Source organism: Contarinia nasturtii, unplaced genomic scaffold (assembly GCF_009176525.2).
Source record: "Contarinia nasturtii isolate CC-2019 unplaced genomic scaffold, AAFC_CNas_1.1 Cnas_scaffold_630, whole genome shotgun sequence".
Classification (NCBI taxonomy): domain Eukaryota; kingdom Metazoa; phylum Arthropoda; class Insecta; order Diptera; family Cecidomyiidae; genus Contarinia; species Contarinia nasturtii.
In genome coordinates, this window is record NW_022197981.1 from 2029546 (window position 1) to 2045690 (window position 16145).

The window sequence follows — 16145 nt, forward strand, 5'->3', positions numbered from 1 at the left end:
ATTTCGCTGGTCGGGATGAAACGGGAAAAAGTGAACAAAACAAATATATGTATGTATGAGAAGAGAAACAAAGAACATGGAAAACAAAACAACAAAATAATAATAATAATCGTAATAATAATAACAACAAACAATTGGTTTTATGCAAGAGAATTAGCGTCTGTGCACGATCCACACACCAAAATAATGCGAAGCAAAACGAATGAGAGAAAAAAACAACAACCAGGCAACACGAATAAAAAAGAGTGCAATGAGCTGGCTTGAATGCTGTCGATTGCAGAAGGATTCCAAGGAAATCGACTTATCACAATCGATGGACGATGCAATCACATCGGATTCTGTAGACTGAAAATGAATCAGAAGTTATTGTTCTGTCATGATGTACTTCCATTCTCTCTCCCGCTCTATCTCTCCTCTCTCTCTCTCTCTCTCTCTCTCTGTGTGTGTGTGAAATCAAATTTTTTTCATTCGATGCATCCAATTGTAAATTTCATTTAATTTTTTCATTTGCCTTTGTTTCTGGTAATTTCAATTTCAATCTTCATTTCTTCAAAAAGTAGCAGAAGTACATTTTTTACTTGTACTCCGCACGGAAAGTGTACTATAAATGAATGATGAAAATGCCATAGTTAGAAGCGATAAGAACACGAACACTAAGTCAGATTGAGCTCTAATTTTAGAATAAAAATGTTCCACATAGCACACGCTACTGCTCCTTCATCCTTCAAATGTTAATTTTTTGTTAATCAAAATGTCTTGTGTGCATAGAACGTTATTTGGCATTAGTTGATGCGTACTACCGTTGAATGAAAACTCTTTTTCGTCTCCATTTGGCTGACAATAATAAACCATAGTTTGTTGTTGTTTTGTTCACAATTCTCTTTTTCGATCCTCATTAAATTTTTAGCAGCAACAGCGTTGGTTTCATATTGATTACACATTTCTTTTTTGCGCCTGCTGCTTTCTGGAAAACAAAAGGGATTCCAACCAATTGTGAAAAAAAAACGAGAGCAAATACAAAAAAAATGATGATTGAAAACGGTCTTGGGCCGACAATATTTATTTGTCAGAATTTTTTTTCACTGCTGCTGCTGCTGTTGCTCAAAAGGATGTTATTTAATTAAATATGAGAAATATAAAATGCGCCGAGGAGTATACTAAAGAGTTGATGAACAAGCGATGCCGAAATCTCTCACGCATTTCACGCTGTGAATTTGAAAATGAGAAGAAGATGAACAGAGTGGTGGTTCATTTTAACGCAGAATTTAAAATGATTTTATCGCCATAATTCTTTTTGTGTGTGTTTTGTTTAAATAGAATCCAGTTAAGTTTAGCGATGGTGTGACATATTTCATGGAAATTAATGTCGGCAAAAATCGTTTCATCCGGCTATGGTTGAAAATATAATTAAAAGATCGCATTGCTGTTTATTTTCTTTTGATTCGGTCATCATTTGACCCGAACTCTATAATAACGGAGCCGCCACAACCGAAACTCTCTCTCTATCACATAGCACACATCAGGCCCGCAAATTAAAATGAGCTCACTTGAAGTTTTATTTGAATGATTTACGATCGCGCACAATTTGTGCACGACAGAAAAAAAAACTACCTGCTAGAAAACAAAGTGATCGGTAGCAAGTGTTGGGCACACTATATATCATGAGTTTATGCTAATCTAACGACCCATTCTCGCTTTGTCTTTACATTAAACAAACACACTCATATGCATATGAACGCTGAACTATGGATATATTTTTTTTGTATGTTCGATGGTAAACAATTTTCACCGAAATCAAAGAAAACAAAAAGTGATTCAGATCATTCGTTGTAAGCCGACACACACACAAAAACACATAAGCGTACGATTTAAATGCTGATGATTGTCGTTGTTGTTTGTCGTCGTCGTCGTCGGCGGACAAACAAAAAAAACGTCTATTTTTATGAGGACGAGAATTAGTAAAATTAATTACACATGGGGAACATACGAGTATGCGAGACGAACAACTGCTTCGGCTTTAACAAGCATTTTATTCCGTGCACAAGTGACGAATCAATGTAAAACAAAGAAAAAAGAATCACACACGCACAAAGCATACAGTCGCATTTATTCTAATGCTATGAAGCGAACGAGCAAATGAATGCTTGCTTGTGCGTCCGCGCTTGCGATCGTATACATCCAACAGCAATGATTTACCATTTCGAAATGTGACTAAATTTAATGGTTCTTAGAATTTGTTAAAATTCGACATTAAAAACCGAAAAAAAAAGAGTCAAATAAAAGACAGAAACAACACTCAAACTTAATTTCTGGCTTTTTGAAATGACAGAGAGGGAGAGAAAAAGAAGTTGACGAACAACAACAACAAAAATCGTACACATTCGTGAACATATGTGAGTATTTCATTTCCGAGCAAATAAAATGAATTCAGTTCGCAACAATGACAACAGAGAGTGCGTGCGAGTATGCCGTTGAACGCGACCGCTCTTTTTTCATGATTTTTTTTTCTTCTTTCTATCTTCTGTAATCATTTATTTTGCCCCTTTCGCCCAAAAAATGTCGATCGTTGAAATGTGACTGCATCGAGAAATGATTTTCGGGACATTTCGATTCGAACGAGCAAACGAATCGACAAAACAAATCACAACATCATACTCCACCTTACGCAAATTGCGTTCGGTAGCAACAACGATATTTGATGAATCACAATAAAAGTGTTTCTCTCTCACTCTCTCTTTCTCCCTATCTCTTTTTTGTTCGTTGAAGTTCAATGTGTAGCAATTTTAATTGGCGCCTTCGACTTTTACCGGTTAGTCATTAATTCGAGAACCAACACTGGAAAACCAAATGAGAGAACTCTCTTTCTCTTTTCGTCTCCTTTTCTCGCATGTATGTGTGATATATATTTAGAAATTTGTCCACGTTCGACGAACGTTGAAATTCATCACACAAGCCATAAAAAAAGCAATTTAGTATTTAACCGCGAAAGCGTACACACTGCATACACACTGGATCTGATCTGATCGTATGATAAAATATAAGTCCCAAAACATACACATATCACAAATAGTTTCGAATGGTGTAAAATTCAAAGTGATTTGTATTTTTTTTTGTCATCTTTTTCTTCGGTTGTTGTTTTTATTATGGCTATATATGAAAGTTAAATTAAGCGTACGCACTCACAAAAAAATAGAATCAAGAGCAAAAATACTGGCTTCGAACACATTCCAATGTTTTGTTTCTTTTCCCGAAAAAAATCGAGATACCACACCATCAGTTATTACCGTTGAATTTCGGCAGCATTTAGCCGGCAAACAAAAAAAATACCGCCTCTGTTCGCCATCATATCTTAGAGCGAGAGACATAATTTAGTGAAGAGAATGCACGATCGCACTCGTGACATTTGATATCATAAGATTCTACCAAAATGTGTTGTTTGTCCAGATGACTTGGGCATTACACACAGACATGCACACATATTTGTAGACAATTCTAATCACCAGGCAATAAATAATCATGAATTATTGTGAATTGGTCGGTAGTAAATCATCAAATGCTATAACTTTTAGTGTTTCAACCGACAAATGTATCGACTGAATGATAAATGGATGAATGCAATGCACACACACAACTAATTTATAATAGCATGCAAATAGTTTTCAACTCAAAAAAAGCCACAAAAACATGGTCTTATGGTACACAATGGTTGTTCGGTTTGTTTCGGCTGTGTTGTTTTTTATCTTCTGGTTTCGCAAGTGTGTGCTAGCACACAACGCTAGATCGCGTCGTCGATTTGACGTGAAATTTGAAGCGCATTTACTGCAATTCATTGGGCACCATTGGTTTGAGATCATGAACCGGCTGCCGCGCCACACAATTTCTATTGTCATGTGTGTGTGTGTGTGGTGTTCTCTTTTTTTTCTTCAATCGTTCGAACAATCGCTGGAATTCCACATACACACAGTCACAATGCAATTTATTTCACTGATTATTGCTAATTATCATGTAAGTTCATTTAAGCCACTTGATGGCTTTTTACTCTCTTTCTATCTCTCTCTCTCTCTGTCTGTCTCTTTCTCGTTGTTTTCGTTTGCCTTCTTTTCATTTCGGGAAATCATATGCTAGAAACAAAACATAGAAAATGTTTCAAGAAACCATAGAGCGAGCGTGTGCGCGCACGCTCGTTCGCGCGATGGCAATATGTGTGCAAGTGACTTTAATAAATGCGATAAATTTATGTGTTTGTGTCCTTTGGACGCCGTGTGTCTTGCTGTTTGATGTTGTTGTTGTTGCTGTGTTATTTGTTTCATTTCGTCTGTGCAATGCACCGAAAGCAATGGCCTCAACAAGAGCTTTAAAATGTCTCCAAATTGCATATAAATCATAATATCTACACATTCTGAGTCTTAATTGCAGTGTCTTTATCTGTGACAGCAAAACTATCCATTTGCCATTACACTTTATGACATTTATATTTTGTATTCACTTATAATGTCGCGTTGATCGAGCCAGCGCTCGTTTGTTCGTTTCTTCAATCGCTTTGCTAGTTTTCTTGTGTTCGATCATATAATATGCTTGCGTGCTCTAAATCAATATTCCATCGACTCAAGTCATTGCGTTTTTTTTTTTCGTTCACTTCACTTATGTGAGTGTGTTCGTCGTCGATTTCATATTATTATTTTTTGTCTTCGTCGTGTTGTTGAGCATGTGTCTATAAGCGCAATTGAAAATTTTCGCTAATCGCATGATTTATAAACTAATTATTTTGTTGAGAAAATCGGCACATGCGATCCAACGATTCAAGCGAGATCGATGGCTATGGTTCACGCTGATCATGAAACCAGAGCAAAAAATATTAAACACAATTATTATTTTTTTCGTTGGCATTCGCATAATCATAGAAAGTGAATCGGCGTTGCGGGAACAATATTTTCAATTAGGCGCACATTCGTCGCGTATAAATCACATTTGGCAAACGGAATACAATGTGGTCTAAAGCAAAATTGCTCAACTCATGCACATGGACCGGCCGTATTCATTTCGATAGTAAAATAATGTGTGTGTGTGTTGAGTGTATTTTTAGTATCAATTGGATGCGATGATGCGTGCAAAATAGCATTTTGATTCAAATACACAAGAAATATACACTTTGTTTATGTGTCATTTTGTGGGCATGTGAGTGCTATGACCGAATCAATTCCATTCGCCATTTTTCACATACTTTTGTCACAAAAGTCGGCAAACTAATCACATTAGATGTTGTCATAAGGGTGGGAGAGATATTATATGGTTTTTTTTTCATTTGTATTTGTATCGGTTTTGTGTGTGTCTATTGAAACTAGATGAAATCAAACATTTGCGCGTCATTACATACATTGATCACTATCGCATGAATGATGCAAAGAGCGAGAGAAAGAAAAAAAGGCCATCGTTTCATAAGATGGGGGTGGCTTCAATTTTTTATGGCATATTGTGTGTTGCAGAATTGTATTTGATCAAAACGCCCTTCTGTTTCGGTGTACGCGCGCGCTCTAAATCTATTATATATTGTATGCATTTCGAATATAAAGTGATTAAAATGCGCACATAATTATGACATTAGATTTAACTTTGATGTAAAATTCACAATGTAAACCTACTGCATACGCATAAAATCGGCGTTTTTTTTTCATATTACTTGAGCACAAAGAGCTATTGACCGGGTGATACTAAATGGAATCTAACATAATTAATTATCTATCGAATAGACTTATTTGATTTTTTGATGAAATGAATGTTGTACGATGGAAAAAGGTGGAGCATCGAGTCTTGAAATATATTATATGTTCATTAACGAATATAAGTAATAAAAATCCCCACCGAAACAAGATATAAGTTCGGATTTTCAACCGAATCATTCGGTTGCGAATTGGTGACACATGACAATGTATTCAATTAGTATATCGACCGAACAGTAAAATCGAATGGCAACAACTGCGACATCGATCCGAAAGCACAACGGCGCTAAATGTAGAGTTGCACCCTGTAAGAAGTGCATTTACTGGCTTATACATTGTCACACATAAATCTCTAAGCTATTTATCGGTGCCATTGCATATAGGTAGTAAATTATGTGTTTGTGCTTTTCCTTTAATCTTGCAACCACAACATGTACTTACAACGTTATCGATATATTGTTATTAATAATATTATATTTTATGAAAATGAGCTTAACAAAAAAAAAATGATGATGAAGAAGACGATGATGACGAGATTGAATGCATGGTAAATTGTTATTAGATACGCGTATGGCAAATTACTTGTGTAATAGTGACTAGGGAATTTACGATTTAGGCACACAAGAAATAGAGAGAAAGAGAGTGAATGTATTAACAACAAGTTTTATGGTATTGTCAATGGTTGAAGTGAGCTAATTTGAATTGGAGAATAAAAGAGATAACACCATCAATTGCATCAAAGTTGTGGGCAGCGCATACAGCTAATTCTGCAGTTTTCTCCATCTACATTTAGTTCAGCATTTAATTAGAGTTTGAGCGCATATACACACAGAGACACACACATAAACACAGCATAATCTTCATATAAAAGAAGAAAATTAAACAATTAAAATGTTGCAAAAGCGTTGTAAATCACGGTGAACATGATAATGCAGAATGTGCTAGACATGTGTGTATTTTAGATCAATATAAACATCTAATGTATCAATTAATGATAAATATGTAATAAGCTGCATATTTTTCTACTGTTTCTTTTTTATCTATTAACTATTGAAGCTGTTGTTCATGTTCACGGTTTTCTCTCGCTCTCTCTCTCTCTCTCTCTCTCTCTCAACTTGTTAACCATAAACATTGTGGTGTACGCATCAATCAACCAAATTACGGTTCAAAAAATCCAGTAACGCCAAGCAAAAATACACACACATTGAATGAACATAATAAGCTAAAACTTAACTAGCTCACGAAAAAATGATTGTTCTTTTATGCATAAATTATTCGTCTTAAATTAATTCTTGAGGAAAATTGAATTTCTACAACAATAACATACTTGACTAACATTGTACAGACATACATAGTGAAGATGATGCTCGGTGAGAGAGAGATGTGCACGGGTGCGGGGATAGCAGTTTAACAAGCAAAAAAATGTTATGGAGCTATTATGTTGTAATTGAATTTTAACATGAATATTCTGAATAGAATCTATTTAAGTATTTAAATAGTTATTAAGACTCTTGCATTTTGACACTAATTTTTTGTTGTTGTTATTCGTTTCTCTTATTTTATGGTTTTTTGTTTTGTTTTCTCTTCACTTTAAGCGTCCAGACGGTCTGCGTTGTTGAGCATTTTATGTATATCGATTGTGATAATACGCCAGATGAGGCTTATTTCAATCGGTCATCTTTCACACTTCAAGAAGCGATAAAGCAATTAAAAATCATTAATTTTCCATCTCTCTTTCCGACTCTTTGGCCTTTGTAACATGCTCTATCTCTATCTAGAACGAGAGAGAGAGAGAGAGAGAGAGAGAGAGAGAGAGAGAGTTCTCTCCCTCTGTGGCCACTTTCGATAAATGCGATGAAAGAGAGCAAGAGATCAATTAATGCGCATATGTGATAAGAGAGAAAACGAGAAATGCCGTTAAGTGCATGCCCTTCGACACTTGGGATTATACTTGAATAATATCAAAATTGAATATGTTTTTTTTTTTTTTTTCAAAAACATGGTTGTTCTATTCAAGGCGTTGATTGGCCAACATAACCCATTCCGTTTTATAATTTCTATCGTTTGATCGAACAAACAGCGTACTAATCTCCTAATCGGATTGTCAGTGTCGATTCAATGTTAATGATTTATCATACGTTGTTTTTGTTCCCTCTTTGTGACTTCAGTAGCGGCAAAGTGTGGTTTTTTTGTTTAAACTTGCTGTGAAATATTCATGAAATCTCTAAAAATCTGTTTCGATTGAAACCGCTCGCATCTTAATGTGAATTCGGCTTCTGCACAAGAAGAGAGCTAAACAACAAATGAACATACGCGCGTGTGTGTGTTGTGCATATAAAAAACGCTCGTAAAAAGAAGAGATTATAATAAATTGGAACGGTTCGACTAATTGTAATTGCAATTATGAGAGTTAAAGCCATAAAAAATAGTTTAATTAAAAAGAAGTAACACACACTTATATTAAATTCAAATGGTAATTAGAATATTGTATTCATTTAACAGACGATGCGGACAAGTGAGTTAGCGCATACACTTAACGAAGCCAATGAGAAGAAAATTATAGTAAAAAAGGCACATAAAAAAACAAGAGTTTTAAGGGAAAATATGTAGCAGGAATGCAATGCACGTTCAACGCACCGCATCTCATCAATACTCACCGTCAACGGAGAAAAGAAAAAAAAACACGAAAGATAATGAGATTTTTTACACAGATCGGTTTCATTCTTTCGATGAGTTTTTTTTATGAGCGTCACACATAAGAAAACTCGAACGGATTTTGTATATAAACTTTAACCTCTTCTTTAGAACCAGCGACAGCAACGAGTTGTTTTTGTTATTGTTCTGGTTGTTTTTTTTTTATATTATGTATATATATCGTTCGCTTATTTCGTGTTTAAATTACGTTCATGTAAAATTCCATTATTCATAACGAATACACATTGAATGAGTTATTCACTGCACAGAACCGATGAATCTAAGAAATCAAATATTTTAAAAACAACAACACCACAACGAACGACAAATGCAGTGAGGTAGACAGAGATAGATGACAACGTCACCGTATGTTTATGCATGTTTTGAGCATCATGTACATGGAATATTTGTATATGTAGTCTATAATATGCGCGCGCTCATATGCATATGGTGCAGTTTGTCGGTTTTCTGGTTGATTTTATTATTAATAACCACATTGGAACATTTTCAATAACGAGAGCGCGCACATTGTAAATAAAATGCTCACACCAACGTGCTATCCCTCTCATTCGCCCTCACTTTCAAAATCTTGCTCTCGCCAGGTCGTTTTTTTTTCTGTTTGCATCTCATTCTGGTCGCCAAAGTAAATTGCATATATGTGCACATATTGAAAGCAAAAACGAAATAAAAAAAAATAGTCAAGAAAATCAATGTGTTTGGCATTAAAACGTCATATTGTCTGTTTTAAGTTTTCGGCATCGATCCATTTTGTGCAACGACCATGCTGCTCATATAAAATATGAGCTCAATATATATCGTCGCTTTTCAAATGGCTGGTGTCTGTAAATTATTCCATCATTACAAACAATACCCTATTGAGCTCAAGTTTGTGTATGTGTATGCTTCGAACTTAGGCGCAGTTTTTTCTTCGCTTTTCTCTCTCTCTCTATACTCTTGTTCGGTTGCTGTTATTGATCAGCTTTTCTTTGTAGCGCTTATTAATAACCCGTGTGGTTTTTTAGGTGCTTTGAACTGACACCACATACTTGAAGATGTTGCCATTTCATTCGATCCCATAAATTTTATGAGCACAAAAAGAAGAAAAGACGCAAATCGTTACGTCATTCGATTGAGAGGATTGGAAATTAGAGCGCGCAGAACCTTTTTTTTATTCTCAGATTTATACCTATTTGCATTAGAATTTTAATTCGATTAAATGCTAAAAGCATTGGTTTTTCGCTATAAGACTGAACAGAATTTGATTCTATTTGTTTTCTCATCATTGCAATCAAGAACAATTACAACAGTTTAACCCATGGAATTCGAAATAAAAAAACTCAAATTCCCACCGTATCTTTAAAAAAAACTGTGGTTTGCACGATGCAATTTTGGTTACGAATTTGCAATGCCTTCTGGCGAATTGCCTGTACGAATATGCATATGTTGTATTGTTCTCCACGTGCTATGTTTTCTTTGCGTTTTTTATTTTCGTTGTATGGATGAAAACAGAATCGCCCGAAACGTGCATGACAATATAATTTTTATCGCTTGCTAATTGATGCAGGCAGGCGATAATTCCCCCAAAGGTAATTAACCTCGTTGATCATCAGCAACAGCAGCGGCAGGCGCAAACATAATCGCGTAAATATCTTTCGTTGATTCTTCAAGATTGCCGGTTGGTTTGTTTGTTTTCTTTTTTTCCCCTCTTTATTATTTAATGTGTCGCTCCTGATTGAACAGTGCACATTTTTGCTGCTTTTTTTGAATGCGATTTGGTTGGATTTTTTTTTGTCGTTCATTCTGGTGAAACCAATTTTTCATTTACGATGCTTGAATTTACTGAGAAATATATGCGTGAACAGAAACAACAACAAAATGCGAAACAAGTTGGCATGGATTTGTTTGAAGTCGATGAGTACCCCCAAGTGGCCGTTATACTACCAAACGTAAATGAAAATAATTGTTTTCGATGGGAAATTAAACGTATGTAAAATGAAAAACCGTAATTATTACATTACATATATGTAATATGCTTTTTTCTCCTCTTTCTCTCTCTCTCTCTCGCTGCCATTCCTCTTCATCATCATGTTGTTCGATTCTGATGTGTTTTGCTTTCGTTCAACTACAAATCAATTCGCATTCGTATGGTGTGTGTTTGTATGTAGTTTTTTTTTGTAATACCTCTTCACATATATTTTGCGTAAGAGAAAATTGCATATTTAACGGCACTTGCATGAGCACACAGAACCGATACTAGATTTACGACGCGCCACAAACAGAAAATCCATTCAACGAATGCGAACGGAAATGCATTGCTCAAACATCGCTGCAAACATGTAAATATGAAAATATCTTGCTAAATTTGTAGCATTTACGAGCAATTACTAATGATTTAAAATGTATTTGATCAAGAGAGACCGGTAGAGTGAAAGAGAAGCAAAAGCAAAGAAAAAAAACACCTAGTGATTCGGAGCATGTGCACGCCTTTTAATAGAAAAACGTAATGTGTATACAAATGTACTACATTTAACGCGCAAGTGTATCTCGTGCGTTCTTAATCAATCGGATTATTTTACTGATGTTATTTTTTTTTCTGTTTGCATTGGAAATCGCCAATTTTTTTTTGTTTACTAATTTGTACTATGGCAAAATAATATCGATCATTGAAACCGTCATTTTTGATCTCGATACATCGTGTTAATATCGACAATTCAGTTCAATTGAAATGGAAATAATTTTGCGTGCAATTTCAAATTTTATGTAAAAAAAAATTGAACTTACCATTGATGCCGCTCCATTTGGATATGAGTAAAGAGGTGAGATGTAGTTGAAGAGGTTATTATGTGTATCAACTTTTCCTGAAAGTGTCAAAGTTTTTGATTTCATTTGATTATTCAATGGAAACGTATGAAATTATAATTCAATTTAGCAAATTGATGACAAAATGCGTGAAAAAAAAAAATGATTCAAGTAAAGACACTCGAACACTTACCAAAAACTGAACCCTGCTCTTGTCTCGATTGTGATTTCCCGCTTTTCTCCTATGAAAAAAAAGAGACGAAACAAAGTCACGCACAAAGCGAAAGACCAAATGGCGTCAATTGATTGATTGATTGATGTTGGCGGCATTTTTTTTAAAAGTAAATGTTTTGTTTTTGAAATGCATGTGACAAAATATCGAGAGAAATTTTAAGAAAGCAAGAAAAAAAGGAGAAATATTGGTGTGCTGATAACTCACCTCACTCTCCGTCAAATCGATCAGACTTGATTTCTCTTCTAGTAATGATTGCGATGATATTTCTTCGTTCTCTTGTTCGCCTTCGTCTTTGAATACTTTAACTTCGTCGGTGCTGCCCTCATCATTGGGCGATGATGAGCCGGTTGTGGTTGAGGTGCCACCGTTTGTCGATAGAACACCATTGCTCAGACCGACAGTTGCACCGGCGCTTTGTGAATTATGACTATTGTGGGGCATAGTTTATAAGTTTTTTGTTTTATTTTATCACAACACTTGATTTGTTCGTTTTTTTTTTTTTTTTTCAAAAGTTTTCCTTAATTCACTTTCTTTGTGAAAGGTTCTTTTGCTTCGGTCTTTTTTTTTTAATTTTACGCTCTTGTCTTTTTTTATTGTTATTAAAAAATATATTTATTTAAAACACGTTTTCTGTTCTTTTGTCTTTCGGTTGTTTGTATTGTGTTACTTTTTTGTGTTGTTATCGTTTCACTTAATTAATTTCTGTTGGCGCGTTGTGACTTGATTTGTTGATGACGATGATGATGACACATTTCGTTTTCTCTTTGTTTTTCGCTTAAATTTTAATTTTAATTTTATATGCAACATGAACATAAAGTGAATTTACCACATAATTAATTGGCAGCGGCGATGGTGGCGGCGGCGGCGTTGAATGTGTGTATTTGTATTGCCGGCACTCGATTTTCGAACTCTCTATTGCTCGCTCACTCGCTCGCTCCTTTCGTTTGCTTCGTGCTGTTGCTGCTGCTTTTTTTATGCAACGATGTGAATGTGCTTTTCGTATTTGTAATTGAAATAAGATGGCTGCGCACAACGCAAACATAAATTATTCATTTTAAACACTGCTTTCATTCTGTGTGCACAGTCACAACACTTTGTATTTTCAAACATAGATTCTTGATGATTAGTTTTCGCAATTTTCTTCGTGTGGTTTTTTTGTTGTTTTCTTGTCTTCTGATGTCAAAACAAAAATGTTCTCGCTTCATGCGTTGATGTTGACAAATTGAAAAGTTCGTTTTTACTCAGTACACCGACCACGATTACAACGACCATATAATGGTTGTCATACGATTTATTCGACTGATGCGCACGGTATTTTGTCGAATAATGCCGTAAATTAAAATCGTGTTAAGAAGATTATTTCTTTACTTTTTTTTTATTGTATGCGAGCAAAGCACTTTTTTTTTTGAAAAATCAACCAAAAATCATTTTCATTATGTCCACAAATAAAATCTATGCTATGCGAATGTTGACTGATAGAGATTTATTTCGAATACACACTTTGAAAATAAACAACAAATAATTATTCTATTCGAATTATAGTGTAGTTTAAATGAGATGAGAGGGGGGGGGGTACATGAAAATTTATGCTGTTAAAAATAGTATTGTTGACTTTACACACATATTCTTAACGAAACAAACGACCAAAAAAAACCGAATGCTTTTGATTTTGTGTGTGTTTTACTTTAACGTAAAATATATAGAGCAAACATTTAAGTTTTGTATTTTGATCAGTATTCAGCCTTATAGAAATGCACCCAGCGATTGGAGATCCATTTTGATGCCATTTGTATTATAAACTAGATTTTGTTTTGTATGTAAGCAGCGACAATCTCTCTCAATTTTAATTAAATTACACTAAACGTTCTGTGCACGAATCATTCCTTGTTTGTTTTGTTCGGCTGTTGTTTCTTCTTTTTCGCATGAAAACAGTTCATTTAGAGCGTATTTTTTCACTACCTCATTTTGTATGTCCTTTTGCAAATTATCCTTGCACTTATACGGTATTTGTTGTTATTATTATTATTATTATTGCACTTGTTTACATTTTTATCGATCATTCGCTTTCAACTGTTTATCTATTCCATAGTCATTCACATTTGACCGCGTTTGTAAACTCTCTACGGATGTGCTTATGATGATATCTGCAAATAAAAGAGAGAGAGTCAGAAAAAAAACAGTAAATAATATGCTTATTAGTCAACACTAATTATAAACACAAAATATATCAAAGAATTTTGTCGTCGGTTGTCGTATATTACTTCAAACTCTATCGCCTGCATAGATCATAGTCCCGGCGAAAAAGCAAACAAAAAAAGCCCGATCAATGAGACAATTGATTGATTATGTAATTTGTAATGATTTTATGATTGACAACTCAAACAACAATTAACATATTAACGATCATGTTACACACACTCACTTGCTGGCACAGTAGAGCAAAGAAAAGGAAAACAAAAAGAGTCGAAACGAATGAAAGAAAATCAAAGCAGCGTTAAAGACGCCAATCAAAGATATAAATATAGGTTATAGGTTTCAGTGATTATTGAATTGAAGGGCGATTCCATATTAAATTACAGAATATGAACGAAACGAAAAAGAAGAGATGTATAATAATAAATGGACGTAGAGAAAAAAGCCACACACACACGCACGCAAATTGTACGGTTTGCAACAGCCGTCATCATCGTCGAGGAGTTGCGATCAAATAGCCCAGACGAGAAGAAAGAAACTACAACTTAAAGAGCAAAAAAAAAAAATTGCTGGACGTGATGATATATTGTGAGCACCGAAAAAAAAAGTTGAATTCGTTTTTTTCTCTCCACATTTTGGAATGTTTGCATGATTATTTGTTGGTTTTTCGGTATAAATGATAAATTAATGAACCTATTTGTTATGTATATACTTGTGTGCTGATTGGCTTCTTTACCTGCAAACCGATAAACTATCATAATCAACAACCAAATAACTAACAAAGAAGACATACTACATATCTCTAAACGGTCATTTTAATACGAAAACAACGGGTGCATTTTGTATATATCAACGTTATTGTTGATTCGAAATTTAAGGCATCGAATATTTCGTATAAATCGCCAACCTTATCTCTCAATGATTTTGTTACGGTATTCAAACAATCTAGGCTCAAAAAATATCGAATGTGTCTTTTTTTTTTGTTAAAAAGAAAGCGGCAAGTACGATAACGATGATAAAGAAGATAGAATTGGTACAGAAGTTGAAAATTGCCATGAACGAAGAAATTCCAATAAAGACAAACAATAAAAAAAAACAAAGATGAAACCAATTAAGATATTTGATTTCTAAATCACAATAATAAATAACAATTATGATTTTCTTCTGTTTCATCATCATTTATTTTGTGTGTGTGTATGGTGGCTTGTTGATGGCAAAATGGATATATAGTCGGCCATGAATTATGTCAGAGATAGTGAAGGAGAGGATGAAGATTTTACGTTTTTCATCCGGTTGCGGTCAATTTGATAATTTTATACATTTTTATGTTCGTTCCTTGTTTGGTTCGTTGTGGTGTCGCTTGCTGTATGTTTTTTTTGTGGCTCATTCTCATAATTCATGTTTTTTTTTCTCGCAAAAATCCATTTTTAACCCAACTTTATACATGTCTCGTCTGATATGTTGCATATATTTTTTTATTTAAAGGAATATATACATCAAGTTCACCAGAATCGGTTTGCACTGGCACACTTGTGCTATGACCACCACCATGATCAAAAGCAGCAGCAGCAGCGGTAAAAAAACACAACGAGAAACAATCTACCTGTCACTAAGTTGATTGTGCTGTTTGCTCGTTCATCAGAGAAAGAAAGAGAGAAATTCATTTTTCATGTCCTTTCATCGAATGTTGCCAAAATCTGAATCAGTTCGAAGAATAATGTGAGCACAAAATGTGTAATGATTGGATGGACATTGGTATATAAATGTCGGTTATTGTCTGCTTGCAATGCTATTTTATACTTATAATGACGAATTATTATATTTGTTCAAGGGTGTTTCTTAGCGTCAGCTTTTATTTGCTTGAAATGCAACACCAATAAATCCAAATTCTCTAATCGCATTCTCTCTTGTTCTTGTACATTTTTTTTTTGCATTTGTTTCGGTTATGAAAATATTTCAATTTGCTAATTTTCCATCGTATCTTTATCTCATTCCGGTTCGGTCGTATTCGATTTCATTTCCATCCGATTTCTGTATTTTATTTGTTGTTTTACTTCGAATCGATCGTAAAATATTTTCGTCACAATACATTTCTTTCACATTTATGTATGTGTAAATTGTTCATTTCAGTGGATTGTTTTTTGATCGTCAAATGAATCAAATCAACAATTAACCACGAAAAAAAATACCTGCTCGAGAAGAGAATAAGAAGAATATACGAACGAAAAAATAAAACCGTTAAAAAAACCAAATGCCGAGGAGCATTAAGCTGAGTTTTTCATATTTATGGTTTCGATTCGTTTGAAATCTACGCATACATACATGTATATATTGTGTATTGGTTATGGGTATCTTGACGAGGATCAAAACAGAAAGGCATTAACAAAGATTCGAAAAATCTTGATTAATATCTTTTAGCGTCGTTCATTGGAAACTCACTTAGTGGATACAGAACGAAAGACACACACACACACACACACACACACACACACACACACACACACACA

General features: G+C 34.5%; 1 protein-coding gene across 6 annotated transcripts in view; it reads right to left on the bottom strand.

Annotated features, from left to right (window-relative positions):
• Positions 1–16145, bottom strand: part of LOC116340013 (protein pangolin, isoforms A/H/I/S) — a 131050-nt gene that overhangs the window by 76993 nt on the left and 37912 nt on the right. For all 6 annotated transcript variants that reach the window (XM_031766142.1, XM_031766141.1, XM_031766137.1 and 3 more), the window contains 3 exons: positions 11650–13589; positions 11404–11452; positions 11193–11269 (listed from right to left, as the gene is read on the bottom strand). In XM_031766142.1, coding sequence (XP_031622002.1) covers positions 11193–11269; positions 11404–11452; positions 11650–11886 — 363 coding nt within the window. In that variant the 5' untranslated portion in view covers positions 11887–13589. The remainder of the gene's footprint in view (positions 1–11192; positions 11270–11403; positions 11453–11649; positions 13590–16145) is intronic.